Source organism: Arvicanthis niloticus, chromosome 12 (assembly GCF_011762505.2).
Source record: "Arvicanthis niloticus isolate mArvNil1 chromosome 12, mArvNil1.pat.X, whole genome shotgun sequence".
NCBI lineage: Eukaryota > Metazoa > Chordata > Mammalia > Rodentia > Muridae > Arvicanthis > Arvicanthis niloticus.
Window position 1 is genome coordinate 20,497,988 of NC_047669.1, and position 15,417 is coordinate 20,513,404.

Genomic DNA, 15,417 nt, shown 5'->3' on the forward strand with positions numbered 1-15,417 from the left:
GTCACCCTCTGCCTTCCTCCTTGAGGCTTGGTCTCTCACCGAAGCTGAGCTAGGCTGGCTGGCAGCAAGCCCCAGCCATTTTCTTGTCTCTGCTTCCCCAATAGTGTTGGGGTTACAGCTGTGTGTGGCCTGGCCAAGCTTTCTAGGGATTTGAACTCCTGCTTACACTTCTGAGTCATCTTCATAGCCCCTGAATAACTGTCCCTCCCTCCCTCCCCTCCTTCCTTCCTTTGATAAGGTCTTACTATGTGGCCCTGGCTAACAGGGAACTCACAGAGGCCTACCTGCCTCTAGAGTGCAGGGATAAAGGCACCACCACTCGGAACAAGACTTGAGTTTTAGAAGAAGTCTCCCTATGTAGCTTAGGCAGCCTGGAAATAAATCCCTCTATAGCTCAGGGCTGGTCTAGCTCCTGATTCTCCTGCCTTTCCCAAGTGACTGACTACACCCAGTGTTTTCTCTGTTTTCTTGTTACCTATCGAACACTGACCGGTTTTCCCTATTTGACCTGTTAGTAGATTTGCTGTATCAATGGATCCCTTTATCTTAACCAGTGTTGTGTTTCTTCTTTAAGGGTGTGTGTGCTGGGCTTCTTTGAATAACTGCAGATTTTGATAAGATGGTCTCCTGAGTAATTGGATTTGGGATTTTTATTTATTTTTAACATGTAGGTGAAACTCTTTTTACCACCACCCCCAACTATTTTGGGGTACCCTAAGTGTAAAAGGACCTTTTCCATCATAAAGGGGAGGGTATGCTTACTTACAGAGAAATGAGATGGAGCCCACATGGACCCAGCAGAAGCAGGAGTTGCTTACAGGAATCACATGTGGTTGGCAGAGATTTCAGAGGTGGCCTTAGCCCTCAGCAAAACCTGAAGTTAGCACTGGGGTTCTTTATAGCCTCAGACCTGTTAAGGGAGTGACTACCATCCTGTTTCTCCCCCAGGCACTCTAAGACTTCATAAGTCATGTTATTTATTTGTTTATTTATTTATTTACTTATGTTGTTAGTGTATGTGCACCCGGGAAGGCCAGGAGAAGGCATCCAATTCCTTGGAGTTGGTTACATGTGGTTGTGTGCTTCCTCATGCCAGTGCTGGACTCTGGTTCTCTGGCAGAGCAGCCAGTGCTCCCCCTGAGCCATCATCCCGCCATCCCTGTCTATGATGCTCACAGCTAGAAACTGACTGATGGCCTTTCCTCTTGCTTTGAAGGGCTCAACATATGCACCAGTGGAAGTGCCACCTCATGTGAAGAATGCCTATTGATCCACCCAAAATGTGCCTGGTGCTCCAAAGAGGTATGTGTCCTGGGGTGGGGAAGGGGATGGGGCAGAGTGGGTGGGACCAAACATTTTCATCAGAAGCTGAACAGGTGCTGGCTCTTTCACACAGGTCTCTGACTTGTTCTAGATGTTTTCGAACAAGGGCTCTACTGAACCTCTTTAGCGCATTGCCTTACCTCTCCAGGTTTTTTGTTTTGTTGTTGTTTTTCTTTGTTTTTTACATATGAGATAGTCTTACTAAGGGCTGGCTTTGAATTTGCTCTCTAGCCTAGGCAAGCCTTGAATTTACAATCCTCCTACTTCTATGTTTCCAGCACTGGGGGTTATAGACCTGAGCCAGTAGGTCAAAGCTTTCTTTTCTGGGTTCTTTCCTTCTTGTTTTGTTTGTGGTGCTGAGGATTGAACCTGAGGCGTTGTGCATGCTAGGTAAGTGCTTTAGCATTGCGGGGCGTTCCGTCCTCTTTCAACTGGGTTGCTCACAGGGTTAGGGATTGATTGCAGGGCCTTGATCTGCACTGAGTTGCACACTCAGCCTACAAGCTCTGGTCTCTTTATAATGTTAAATGTTAATCATATTTGGAGAAACCAGACGTTGTTCTCTTTTGTGTAGGAACCAGTTAGGACTCAGCTATAGACTCCTGATCTTTGGATAAGCACCCGAGGAAGGCCTGAGCTAGTGAAGTGAGTTTCTTATGTAACAATTCAAAGCAGGCTTGGGCTGGTGTCTGTAAATACCAGAATGTTAAATAACGGCTCTTCCTTTAAAGGAAGTTTAAAAAAAATAGTTTATTCTGAGCTACTGTGGCCTGGGAACAAGGATTCCAGTATGTTCTACCCTGGACAATTAATTGAACTTTTGTAGTTCCAGAACAAAAGGAGGTCAGACATATATTTGTTGCTAACATTGGTGAGAGCATCAGCAGGCTGTACTGGAAGGCTGGGGAGTCTCTTTAACAGGTTTTCTTTTTCTTTATGTTCCTCTGTCTGTCTGTCTGTCTATCTATCTATCTATCTATCTAATTTTTTGTTTTAGTTTTTATTTTTGTTTTGTTTGAGACAGGGTTTCTTTGTTTAGCTTTGGCTGTCCTGGAGCTTGCTATGTAGAGCAGGTTGGCCTCAAACTCACAGAGATCTGCCTGCCTCTGTGTCTGGTGTGTTCCCTACCCATAGTGCTGGAATTAAAATCGTGGGCCACCTCTCTCCGGCTTCTTTTTACATTTTTAATTAGAGACAGAATCTCACTGTATAGTTCTGGCTATCCTGGAACTCTCTATTTAGACTAAGCTGGCCCGACACTCACAGAGCCAAATGCTGGGATTAAAAAAGCATGTGCTACCATGCGTGACCCTTATTTATTTATTTATTTTAATTATGTGTATGTGTGTAGATTTATTCTTGTGAATGCAGAGGCCAGAACCATCAGCTCCTCTGGAGCCAGAGTTACACGTGGCTGTGAGCTGCTCAACATGGTTCTGGGTCTCTGTGGAGTTTGCTCTCACCAGCAGAGCTAGCTCTCCTGCTCTCCAGAGCTGGCAGTCTTTTCTTGTGTTTTTGTTTTTTTGGTTTTTCAAGTCAGGGTTTCGTTGTGCAGCCTTGGCTGTCCTGGAAGTAACTCTGTAGACCCGGCTGGCCTCGAACTCAGAGTTCTCTCAAACTCACAGGGCCTCTGGGGATGCCTAATTAATAGAGTGGAGAAGACCCACCCACTATGGTTGGAACCATGCCCTGCCTGAGACTGTATAACCTAGGAGATGAGTGACAGCTTGCTCTCGTCACACTCTGCTTTCTGATTGGGTGTGATGCCTGGAGCCCTGCTGCCTCGACTTCCCCACCATGATGGATGGTACCCTAGCACTCTAAATTGCTTTTATTAGAGTCTTTCATCACAGCAACAGGAAAAGAAAGTGAGACAGGTTATCTAGCCCAGGCTGGCCGCACTCCTGATGTAGGAGAACTTCTGATCCTCCTCTTTCTGTTTACTGAGTGCTAGGACCACAGGCTGTGCTACCACTCTTGGTTGACGTGATGCTGGAGGTTAAAACCAGGACCTAGTGTGTGTTAGGCAAGCAGTCTGCCGGCTGAGCTGCATCTCCAGTCCCCTCTCACCGGTCTCTGATGCTACAGCATCAGGAATGGTGGAGCCCAGAGGTCTGCCACACTTAGTGATGCAGTGGGAAGCTTATTTGCTTTGAAGTTGGATCGAATACTAAGGTTAGACAGATATGAAAGGGCCCAGGACTGCCCAGGAGAATTTTGACTCCTTGATCCTGGTGTTCTCATCAGGTTGCAGGATCCTTAGTGTCCAGCATGCAGACATCCTTAGTAAGCACCTTCAGAGAACACTGTTTCCCCATGGCCTGCAGGTGGTAGCCGTCATCCTAGTTTGGTTTATTTAACCCTTACTAGATAATTAGGTTCATGGAATTTTATTTAAAAGAGGACTGTAGCCAGGCATGATGGCACATACCTGTGACCACAGCATGTAGGAGGCTTAGGCAGGTGGACTTTGGGTTAGACAGCAAGACCCTGTGTCAAAAGCAAACCAAGGTTGTCTCAGAAGCTAAGAACACGCACTGGTTTTTCAGAGGACTCAAATTTGGTTCTCAGTGGCTATCAGACAGCTCACAACCTGTACCTCTGGCTTCCTATGCTCACATGTGCACATATGCACACATACAGACATACACTTTGTAAGGGTCCATGATTTGCCAAAGAATGATACCCCAGATTCAAATAGTATGTAAACGCAAAGAGTATTTTATTCGGTAGAAGTCCAGGATTCTGGGATCTCCCATTACTAAGATAGAGAGACAACCAAGTGAGCCCAGGACTGATTTAAAATGAAAGATAGAAAAATCATAAGTTGATCCCCTGAACCCTACTTTTAAAGCAAAGACATAAAAACCTGTAAGTCAAACACTGTGTTGCCTCAGTCCCAGGAAATTAGCTGACCATTTGAACAGATGGCCCTAACTAAACAAATCTTAAGATTCATGGTGTCAGGATGCTATGGGCCCGAGATTAGCTTGGCCGGGCTTTGAACTAACAGCCCTGAGACAGTTGGTGCCAGGATGCTAAAAGTTTGAGATAAGCCTGACCCCCTTGAACTGGAGCTCATGATATATAGTGTGAAACTACTTCGAAATAGCCAATTATAAAGTGACACACCATGCATCTTAGGAATTTGAGATCAAATGTATCCATGACCTAGTGACCTGTTCTCCCTCCTTCCCCCTTCCCTAACTCCACTCTCAGCCTTCCCTCTTCCCTAACTCCACCCCCACCTGGTTTGTAGATGCCCCCTTAAAAGCTGTAAACTTCTTTTGTTCTGCTGCTGAATTCCGCTGCCCCTGCGCGGGCTTGAAGGAAAGACAGCCCTGGCTAGCCAGTAAACCTCTTGCAATTTGCATCAAGTTGTGTTTCTCGTGAGTGATTTGGGGTGCGTCTGCAGTTCTCCACGGATTGGTGAGGTCCTTTTCATTTGGGTTTTACAAAAACATCGTGGGGGTGTCCGGGGTAGATGTGTAAGACTCTAGCGAGCAGAGCCTTAGTTTACTGGAGACCCCCTGAGAGAACCATGTGGCTATGAGAGATCGCTGCAAAATGCATGAGGGATTTTTAATGTTCCAGAATGCTGGGGCCACCCTGCACCCCAAAAGGAAAGGTGACCACGCACTGCTTCTTCAGTAAGCTTTTATACAGTCCTTAGGGTGGCAGCCATTAGGCACAATGTGATTGGCAGAACAGTGTGACTTTTTAAACTGATTGTTCTTTAGGGAATGAGGTGGCAAGGACTTCCTTTGTCTGTAGGTGGCAAGGGTTGGTCCTTCCTGCGGAATGTGGAATGTGTCTATGCGCTCTGGGCCTTCCCCACCCGCAGGTGGGTTCCCTTCCTTGTGGTCTGAGAAATCAGCCTCTCGATTTCTCCTTTGACTGTTCATCCAGCAAGTGTCCTCTGACTGAGGAATGTTAATCAGCCTTTCCCACGGGGGAGGGGAGGAGGCGAGAGACAAGTGTTCGAAAGTTCCTCTTCTGGTGACCTCTATCTTACTCCATCTCTAGGACATTCCATTGCCGGGGCATGGAAACTTGCTGGGGAGGCCTAGAAACTGTTGCTGAGGAAGTCTGGAAACTGCTGCTGACCCATTGACCTTGCCTCAGGCCAGGTGGTGGGACAGCTTAGGAACTGACTTACCTGGGTTTGCTTGGCCTTGCCCAGTTCTTAGACCTAGTCTCCTAAACTGCCAATTTAAAGCCTGTCATGGAGTCAGCCTACCTAGCCTTCTCAACTTAACACAAAATTAGGAAGTAAATCTTATTTTAGAAAGTCAAAATGAGAACAAGGCTGCCTCTTTCTTTCCTTTTCTTTCTTTCTTCCTTCCTTTCTTCTTTCCTTCCTTTCCTCTTTCTTTCTTTCTTTCTTTCTTTCTTTCTTTCTTTCTTTCTTTCTTTCTTTCTTTCTTTCTTTCTTTCTTTCCTCACTATATAACCCTGGCTTGGAACTTGTAGACTAGGCTGGCCTGGAATTCCTCTCACGTGCTGGGATTAAAGAAATGGTGTGGTGCCCAGCACGATTTAAGTCCTATAGTAAGGAATATGGTTGGGTAATGTTAGATATATTATCACAAAGCAATGCAAATATTAGGCAGGCCAGTGTTCTGGTGAGTGTTGTATTGCTGTGAAGAGGCACCGTGACCGCGGCAACTCTACAGCAGAGCTCTTCATTGGGACTCACAGTAGCAGACGTTTAGTTCATTATCAGCATGGAGGGAAGGAAGCACGGTGGCATGCAGGCAGACGTGGTGCTGGAGAGGAGCTGAGAGCTCATATTTGAATCCATAGGCAGCAGGAAGAGACGCTGTTCTTAGCTTGAACACTGAAAGCCAAAGCCCACCCCCAGTTACACACTTCCTCCACCAAGGCCACACCTCCTAAACTCCCTCCAGTAGCTCCTCCCTAATGACCAAGATTTCAAATAGTTTGGAGCCTATGGGGGCCATTTCTATTCAGACCACCATACCAGTTTTCCTTGCTTCCTTCCTTTCTTCCTTCCTTCCTGCCTGCCTGGATTTAGAGTCTTACAAACACAAACATGATACTTGGTTACTAGGAAAATGACACCAGATAGACCAGAATATGTTTAGCACCAGAACTGCTGCCACTTTGGCACAAAACACAGTGGAAGCAGAGGCGTAAAGTCCTCTTCATCTTACATCTTGGTTCCGGAGGGAAGTGTGCTTTGGACAATGGTTTGCATGAATTAAGCACTATAATAGTGTCAGTGTAAAATTTTAATATTTGTCCTAGGCTCTTGTAGTGTTTGGGGAAAATGATCAGTTTCTCAGCTGCTGCTTCTTTTTTTCTGACAGGGAGGAGGAGGGTCTCACTGTGTAGCCTGGGCTGGTCTGGAACTCACAGATCCCTTCTGCCTCCCTACTGCTGAGACTACAAGTGTGTGTTGCCATACCCGGTTAAGCTGCTTGTCTTAAGAGAAGTGTCAACTTTTCTAAACTGTTGTTAGAACCATGGAGCACAAGCCCCGGCTTTGTGAGTAAAAGGAGGCAAGACTTATAGTCTGGGGCTGGCTCGGTCTGTGTGGTGTGGTCTGTGGTCCCTGTGGGAGGACCAGAGATGGCTTCTGGAGGAAAATACACTGTATTATTGATGATATTCTGAGAGATGGCTGAGATATCCCAGAGGCGTAGAACAACTTGTTCAAAGCCAAGAATTTGCTAGAATTTGCCAGTCTCTCTTCTGAGCCTCGGGTCATCTAGATGACAGCACAACCTCTGTGCTCTGGGGAGATTATGACCCAACAAGCTACTCCAAGAAATTAATCTTTACAGAGCTAGCCCTTTCCTGTGTGTTTGTAGTGCCTTTGTTATGAATCTTCTCTGGAACCATTTGTGGGTCTCTGTGACCTCAAAACAGATCTAGGTGCTAAGGCACCGGCTCCCTGCCCACTGCTGTCCCTTGTACATTCTCAAGACTTTTTACCAGGAGAGCTACAGAGGCTCCTGGGTGTCACTTGGGAAAGCCCACATGATTCCCCACACTGTGAGCTCTGCCTGGGGCCCTTCAGCTGTCTCTTCTTCCCTTTGCTAACAACTTCCTGTTCTTAATAATCAATTCAAGGGGCTGGAGAGATGGCTCAGCAGTTAAGAGCACTGGCTGCTCTTCCAGAGGACTGGGGTTCAATTCTCAGCTCCCACATGGCAGTTCACAGCTATCTGTAACTCCAGTTCCAGGGAATCTGACACGCTCCCGTAGACACACATGCAAGCAAAACACCAATGCACATAAAATAAAAATAAACTATATATACACATATATAAATTATATGAATATAATTTATACATATACATATAGCTTATTATACATATAATTATATACATATAATTCATATATGTGAACATAAAATAAAAATTTTATATTTTATATACACACATATACACACATAAATGATATATAATTTATAATATACACAATATGTATGTGCTACATATAAATCATATGTACACATGTACATATAATTTATATATGTGCGCACACACACACACACACACACACACACACACACACATATATATATATATATATATATATATATATATATATATATGCATAAGTCAGTTCAAGTCTTATCTACTCTTTGAAAACTTTCCATGATAGACCCGTCTCTGTCCATCCATCTACCCACCTGCTCATTCATTTGCCCATCTGATATATAAGAGAAATTCACTCCATTGGAAACATGGGGTGTGAGTGTAGTCTTTGCTGTATCCTTCTCGAAGTGGTCCTATGCAGTGGCAGTTGCTCAGTGGGTTCCAGCTGAAGGCTTTCATTGGATGGCTGTCCTTTATATGCACCAATCATCAGGTCCTGACTTGCTCTTGGCCTCTGTGTCTTCTAGTACCTCTACATCATAACCTTTCCCCCACTCTCCTCTCACTGGGTAAATGTGGTTTTGTATCTGTTGCCAATTAAATCATCTTTTTGTCTTATTCATGCCCAACGTCCTTCCAAGGTTGGGGCAGGAATTCATATTTGATATAAGAGGCCTGCTAAACAGACACGGAATTAGGCAAAGTTACTCTTTATCTGAGCCAGGGCCTTTTGTAGCTCAGGCTGGCCCTGATTTGCTGTATACTTTAGGATGATCTTCTGATGGTCCTGTTTCTACCTCCTACCCATAGGATTACAGGGGTATCACCATACCCAGTTTGTTTGTTTGTTTGTTTGTTTAGATAGTGTCTTAAGATATAGCCCAGGCTATCCTCAAATTCAGCCATCTGCCTCTGCCTCTTAGGGGTTTCAGGTGTGAGGTCTTTCACTGCCCCACAGACTGTTGTTAATGTCTTGAAACATAGAATGAAGCTGCCACTGCCCAGCACCAAGCCTCACTAGATGCACATGAAGTTGGGGCAGGGAGGGCTTGGGGATAGGACTCCTAATGAGCTGACCCCAAATGGCTGAATGAATCATCCAGAAAATGACCACTGTGACCTATGAACATATTGTGGTGAAATGGGTAGTGGGATCTAGGAGCCAGGGTTCTTTTTTTTAAAGATTTATTTATTTATTTTATGTATACGAGTATACATGAATATGTATACATGAGGACACTGTAGCTGTCCTCATGCTGTACCAGAAGAGAGCATCAGATCCCATTATAGAGGGTTGTGAACCAACATGTGGTTGTTGGGAATCGAACCTCTAGAAGAGCAGTCAGTGCTCTTAACCGCTGAGCCATCTCTCCAGCCCCAGGATTCATTTTGGATTCTAAGTTTCTCCTTTTCTTGTCTTCTCTTTTTCTTTCCTTTCTTTCCCCTTTCTTGTCTTTTCTTTTTTTTTTTTAATAGTTTGTTTATTTTTATTTTATGTGCATTGGTGTTTTGCCTGGATATATGTCTTTGTGAAGGTGTCAGTTCCCTGGAACTGAAATTATAGACAGGTGCAAGCTGCCATGTGGGCTCTGGGAATTGAACCTAGGCCCCCTGGAAGAGCAGTCAGTGCTCTTAAACACAGAGCCAGTTCTCCAGCCCCAGTTTCTCCCTTTCTTATACGATACTTCCAAAAGTCTGACCTGATATTGACAGTAAATAAGACATGCTGAGTGACACATTTTTGGTCTGGCCCATACATGGGTTCCCTGCCTAGCCGACTGGGTGCCCTTTGCTTGCACAGAGCCTCATTCTTGACTGTGCTGAAATGCTTCCCCAGGGGCAGCTCACCTCAGAATTACCATTTCTGGAGTAAGCTGTCCCGGGGAATCAATTGCGTTTTGGAATACCAGGGCTGGTGAATTCGGGAATGGTTGTGATCTAACTTGTGCTTTAGCAAGACAGAGAAAGTACAGCTTGTGCCTTCTTAACCACATCCTGGGATGCTGTCAGAGGTGCAAGCCTCTGCCAGGAGCATGTGATACATGAGCATGCTCAGGGCTGGTACCCAGTGGACAGCCTCTGTGGATCCCAGCCAGAGTTAGCCAGAGCGGCTTTTTAATGTATTTTCCAGATGGGATCTTGATCTGCCCTTGAATTTAGGACCCTCCTTCCTCAGCTTTATGCATGCTGGCTGGGATTACAGTTGTAGAACAGGTCCATCCCTCTGTCACCCCCAGCCTCATGTCTTTGTTAATCCTAGAACAAAGTCCCCAGGGGTGCTCTGCCAGGGGACCCTGTCTCTGATTTGACACTCACTGTGACCTAATGTCCATCTTTCCTGCCACTGTATTCTTCCATAGGAACCGAGTTGGAGACAGCTCTGGTCCTGTCTCCCTTAGTGCTTTCTGCTGGTTGTCTGCCTTCTTCTGCACCATGGCCTTGTTTATTCTGGTCTTCTTGATTTTGCTTCCTGTGCTTTGCTGGGGGTTTCTGCCTTACTTTCTCTGCCTTTAGTGCCAGGCTCTCCAGACCCTTTCCTTCTTAGACTGGTGGTATAGGCTGCCCCCTGTTTTACCCTGTTCACACTGCCCTACCTCTGTCCTGTGGTATGCTCCCTGGACCTGTTCTGGCCTGCCTGACCCTGAGGCTCTTAGAACACTGACATTCTTTGTCCTTCATAGCAAGAGACACACAACAAATGCTATTAGTTTATTATCTGTTGGGATAATTTTGTCTGTCACTTTTTTCTTCTTTCTTTTTTCTTTTCTTTCCTCTTCCTCCTCCTCTTCCTCTTCTTCTTTTCTTTCTTTTTTTTTTAATAGTTTTTCCAGACATGATCTCTGTTTAGCTCTGGCTGTCGGGAAACTCACTTTGTAGACCAGACTGGCCTCAAACTCAGAGATCTACCTGCCTTTGCCTCCCTGGTGCTGGGATTAAAGGCATGTGTCTTTTAATTAATCATGAATTAACTACTGATTTTTTAATTAATAAATAATTAATAAATAATTCAAAATGGTGACTGCCTAGCATTCATAGCTTTTTTTAAACGTAATTCTGCTCTTCCCTCTGGAAGTTTAACTACCCAGCCAAGACTGAGAGTGGATACTTTGTGATAGGTTGGGGGCAGCTCTGTTCTCTCCTTCTCTCCACGTGCACATCACTGTCTAAAACTGGCACCAGGACACCCAGCTACAATGTGAAAGGAGAAATAGAGGGAGTGTGGCCGTGTAACAGGAACCAAGGGAGAAGGAGTTGGGTGATCTAGTAGTCTGCACTCTGGGCAGGCAGAAGGACAGGCTGAGGATGCTTCCAGGAGGACAGGGGCCAGATCAGAGAGGATACAAAGGACAAAGGTAGGCAAAGTTTGCACTCTGGTGTGGGAAACATGGGCAGGTTGCTCGGGTGTGACAGTGTGGCCGTGGACAGTACCAGGCTCCTGGGAATTCCAGGAGAAGCCTGGAATCGGGCAAAGTCACCACAGTGGGTCTGAAGACCTGTGGGAGGGCAGGGATTTGCTTGGGCAGAGAGAGGTCAGAAGTGGGAAAAGACTGGTGAGGGCTGAGCTGGGGGAGGTGCCCTTGGCCTTGATTTTGGCCTTGGCAGGTGTGGAAAGGAAGAATGAAGGAGTGGATAGGATAGGAGAGGCTGAAGAATGAGGGAGACAGGTAAGAAACTAGGAAACAAGGTGAATATTCTGGTATATAATGGCGGCAGGACAGGTAGAGAAGCCATTTTTTTTTTTTTTTTTTTTTTTTTTACGATAGGTAAGAAATGAAACACCCACACCAAAAGAAAACAAACAAAACCCTACAAAAACAGTATTTGACCAACTCATGATAATTCAAAGAAAAAAGAAAAAAAAAGAAACAGTTTTGACAGAAAGCTATTAAGATAGTCCTTAAAAACTGTGATAAAGATGCTGAAATATACTTCTTCATAGTTGAAGGCTTCTGGCAGGAAGGATCCAGTTTTTTTTTAAGGTGCTGTCCACTGGGAGTTTGACCATGCTCCAATGAGTATATGGGCAACACAAATTGCTGTGGGTTTTTTGTTTTTGTTTTTTTTGTTTTTTGTTTGTTTTTGGTGGGTGCACAGGGATGGGAGGGAAGACCTGGGAAGAAAGAGAATGGCGTGTGATTGGTGTGCATTGCATGAAATTTCAAAATAATTAATAATATTGTGTCTGGAAAAAAAATTAAAACAAACACATACAAACTCCAAAAGCAATGTTTGGCCAAGTCCCAAAGAGATGTACATTCTTCTTTAAAAGAATCTCTGTGCTGGGACTAAGGGAGTGAAAACCATCTTGGTCTACTGTGGATGTCTCATTAATGTTTGTGTGCTGAGTTAAGTGAGGCAGTTGAGAGCTGGCAGGGCATGTCTCCACCCCCGCAGGCAGACAGGAGGCCTGCATGGCAGTGATTTGCTGGCACACAGTACACATTCTGGCTTGTCATCAGTTACCATCCCCCAGCTCACGAGGGACTGCCAGGCTGGAGTGCAGCTTGCCCTGGTCAGAGGGTCTGGCCCTGCAGTAACCAGTGAGCAAGGCCAGCCACGGATAGCAGCCAGTTCCTCTGGATGCGGTTTCCCTCTACCACTGCTAGCCGCTGCAGTCCTTCCCCTTACTACCCAGGGCTTGGGCCCGCTGGGCTCCTTTCCTCCTGGATTCTTTTCCGGGGCTGTTATTCCTCAGTCTTTCTCACTGATACAGAAACAACACCCATCCTTGTCCAGCCTTGACACCAACCTGTGGAGCTGGCCTTGACCACTGGGGAAGGGATTTGACTAGTGAAATGTACAGGGAATCAGAGGTTTCTGTTGCAGCAGCAGATAGCACCTTTGATGTGACCTTCTCATGGCAGGTGCCTGAGGGAGCAGAGCCTGGTGTGGTGACTTGTCAGTTCTGATTGGGAGCATCTCCCTTTCCTTTGATAATTAGCGTGGTGCAAGGGGGACTTGGGCTCCCATTTCTATTCTGTTACCACTATTGATCACTTGCCTGTAACCTAGACCCTTTGGGAGTCCTTAGGAGACTTTGATCAGGGTGTTCCCATATGGAGCCCTTGGACAGTGCTCGTTCTGGTACTAGAGCGGTGGGCAACTGCAGCAGCCATGCTGTGGCCACTGGAGGCTCGCCCTGAATTAGTTTCCTCTTTTTCCGTGTTGAGATGAGTCTTTGGGCTGGAGAGATGGCTCTGCTGTTAAAGGCTAGTCTCACAACCAAAAATATAAGAGATGAGTCCTCTCTGTGGCTTGTGCCTCTCTGTGCCTTTTGTCCCTTCCAAGGAAGTGTTTGTCCTTCAAGTTTGGTGAGTGGCCCAGGGTCTTTACATTTGGGACTGCAGAACTTCACTGTGTTTTAGAAGTGTGGAGTGTGAGCCCGGTTAGTTTCCTGCTGCAGAATTCAGCAGTGGTCTTGGGTACAAAGAACACTGAACTTGGGTCCAGAAGTCAGGGGTTGAGATGAACTCATCGTGCTTGGGTTAAGTGAGATGTGTGGGTCTCTGGTCCTTAGAAGAGTGGGGGTGCATGGGGCGGATCATTCACTTTGGAATGTGACACCCGAACATTTGGGATGTCCAACACCTGGCAGAGGGCTGGGTGTGAGGTCCCTGGGATATCGGGAGCTGCTGTGAAGAGGACTTTCTCCATCATGGGTCTCTTCTGTGAGGGCTTATAATTGCTTTCAAGAGATGGCTCAGAGGTTAGGAGCATACTAAGTACCCTTGCATAGTGTATGAGTTCACCTCCCAGCAGCATCAGGCAGCCTACAACTTCCTATAATCCCAGGTTCAGACCATCTAAACTCCTGTTGGCACCTGTTCTCACATAAGAATGTACCCTCTCCCCACCCCAGGGCACACATGTACACATAACCAAAAGTAAAAATTTAAAGGCTTTGTCATCTGATGCATCTTCATTCACGGAGATGTGGCTATTGAGATAGTTTCTTGATTTCTACTGCTTTTATACCTGGAAGGTCGTAGAGGTCAGACCAGCCTCTGGTCTGGCGTGGCTTTGGTTTCCTCTCTTTAAATATTCATTTGACCTTGTGCAGAACTAAAATAACTAGGCAGGAGCTCGAGACAACAGAGGTCTTAGGCTCAGACAGGGGTCAAGCTCCGCTGGGGTTTTAACACACTCTCTCTGTCCCTTCATTGGGCCACAAGGAAGAATTAGCTGAGGCTATAATTGGGCCATGTTAGAAAGATGGTCCATTTTTAAGGCTCTCCTACTATTTACCTACTTGCCTCTCATATAAAAGTTCTATAGACTTGCCATGCCTACCATTGCCCAGCTGGCGGATCTGTGGCACAAGAATTCTTCTGAGACAATGACAAGATTTGACGCTTAGATAGAGGTATCTCAAAGACCATTGGGCCCCTCAATGAGACCACTGGGCCCATCCCAAAAGCAAGCAGCTGGATCTGAGGAAGGGAAACCGTCACCACACAGATGGGATGGATAGTGCTAAGAGATCTCAGTTTGGCCTGAATGGCATTTTGTGTTTATTGCTGTTCATTGCTGCTGTAGGGGGTGCTAAGGGGACTCTCCCTCAGAAGAGGACAGCAGACAGTCTGGCTCCGACCTGATCTTGGGCAGAGTGTAATTGGTCCAGACACATGGGAAGGATTAAGGGAAGTTGCTCCTGCCTGGTGGTGGTAGTAAGGCTTGATGATGAACTGGTCTAGGCAGGTGTACTTCACACAACTCTCCTGCAGTTAGCTTTTTGGAGTTGGACCAGGAAAAGGTTCTGAAAGTCATTAAAAAAGGAGTAAGTTGAGGAACTCTGCACCCTTCAAGCTCTAGGCAGCTCTTTAGGCTTCTGGCACAGGACTGCAGGACCGCAGGCTGGCTTGTGGAACCTCAGGTGTTAACACTCTCCCTCCCTTCCGTCCTGTTTTCTTCTATCATTGTGAGTCTGTGAAGACCCGGTGTGACTACCCGGAGCCCAGTTTGGAAGCCTCAGTTTTGAAATCTAGGCCCAAAATTATACACAAACACACACACACACACACACTTCTTTGTTTATGGAGTGCAGTTACCAAGGGTTTTCACAGTGAAGATCCCAGGGGTTAGACATGTAACAGTAAAAACACAAACAAGCAGACAGACATCACTAAAACACCAGTTGTTTATAAAACCTAGGAAAAACAGAAACAAAAACAACCACACGGATCCAGGAGAGTACATTTTGGCTTCACTTACTTAAAATACTGCATGCTGGGTATGATGAGACATGCCCACAATCTGAGTGGTCAGGAAACTGAGGCAGGAGGATTGCCACAAATTTGAAGGTCAGCTTGAGTTAGAACAAATTTCAAAGTCTTCTTGACTTTTTTTTTTGGTTGTTGTTGTTGTTGTTGTTTTTTGAGTTCAAGGCGCTGGCCTTTTCTCCCTAGTGCTGGGATTATAGACATGGGCCCCCATGCTCAATGCTCTTGACTCTGGCTTTAAAGTTTCCGATGATTCTAAAAGCCACCGATTAGTCCTAGAACAGCCACACCCCTGATGGAGAGAGTGCCTACTAGATTTTTATGCTTCTGCCGAAGGTCTGGCGTCTGCTACCACAGGCTAGGTTACTGACTCACCAGGCAGCCAGGGATTATGTGGCTTGGTGTTGGTATCCACCCAGCTACAGAAGGGAGAACAGCTTGGGTTTGCTCTGCTGTTCAAGTCTTTTCCAAAAGTTCAGTTGGTAGAATGCTTGCTTAGCATGAAGCCCTGGATCTTGTCCCTA

At 45.9% G+C, this 15,417-nt stretch overlaps 1 protein-coding gene across 2 annotated transcripts in view; it reads left to right on the top strand.

The window, feature by feature from the left end:
- Itgb5 (integrin subunit beta 5) overlaps positions 1–15,417 on the top strand; it is a 111,831-nt gene that overhangs the window by 13,724 nt on the left and 82,690 nt on the right. For both annotated transcript variants that reach the window (XM_034514919.2, XM_034514918.2), the window contains exon 2: positions 1,217–1,302. In XM_034514919.2, coding sequence (XP_034370810.1) covers positions 1,217–1,302 — 86 coding nt within the window. The remainder of the gene's footprint in view (positions 1–1,216; positions 1,303–15,417) is intronic.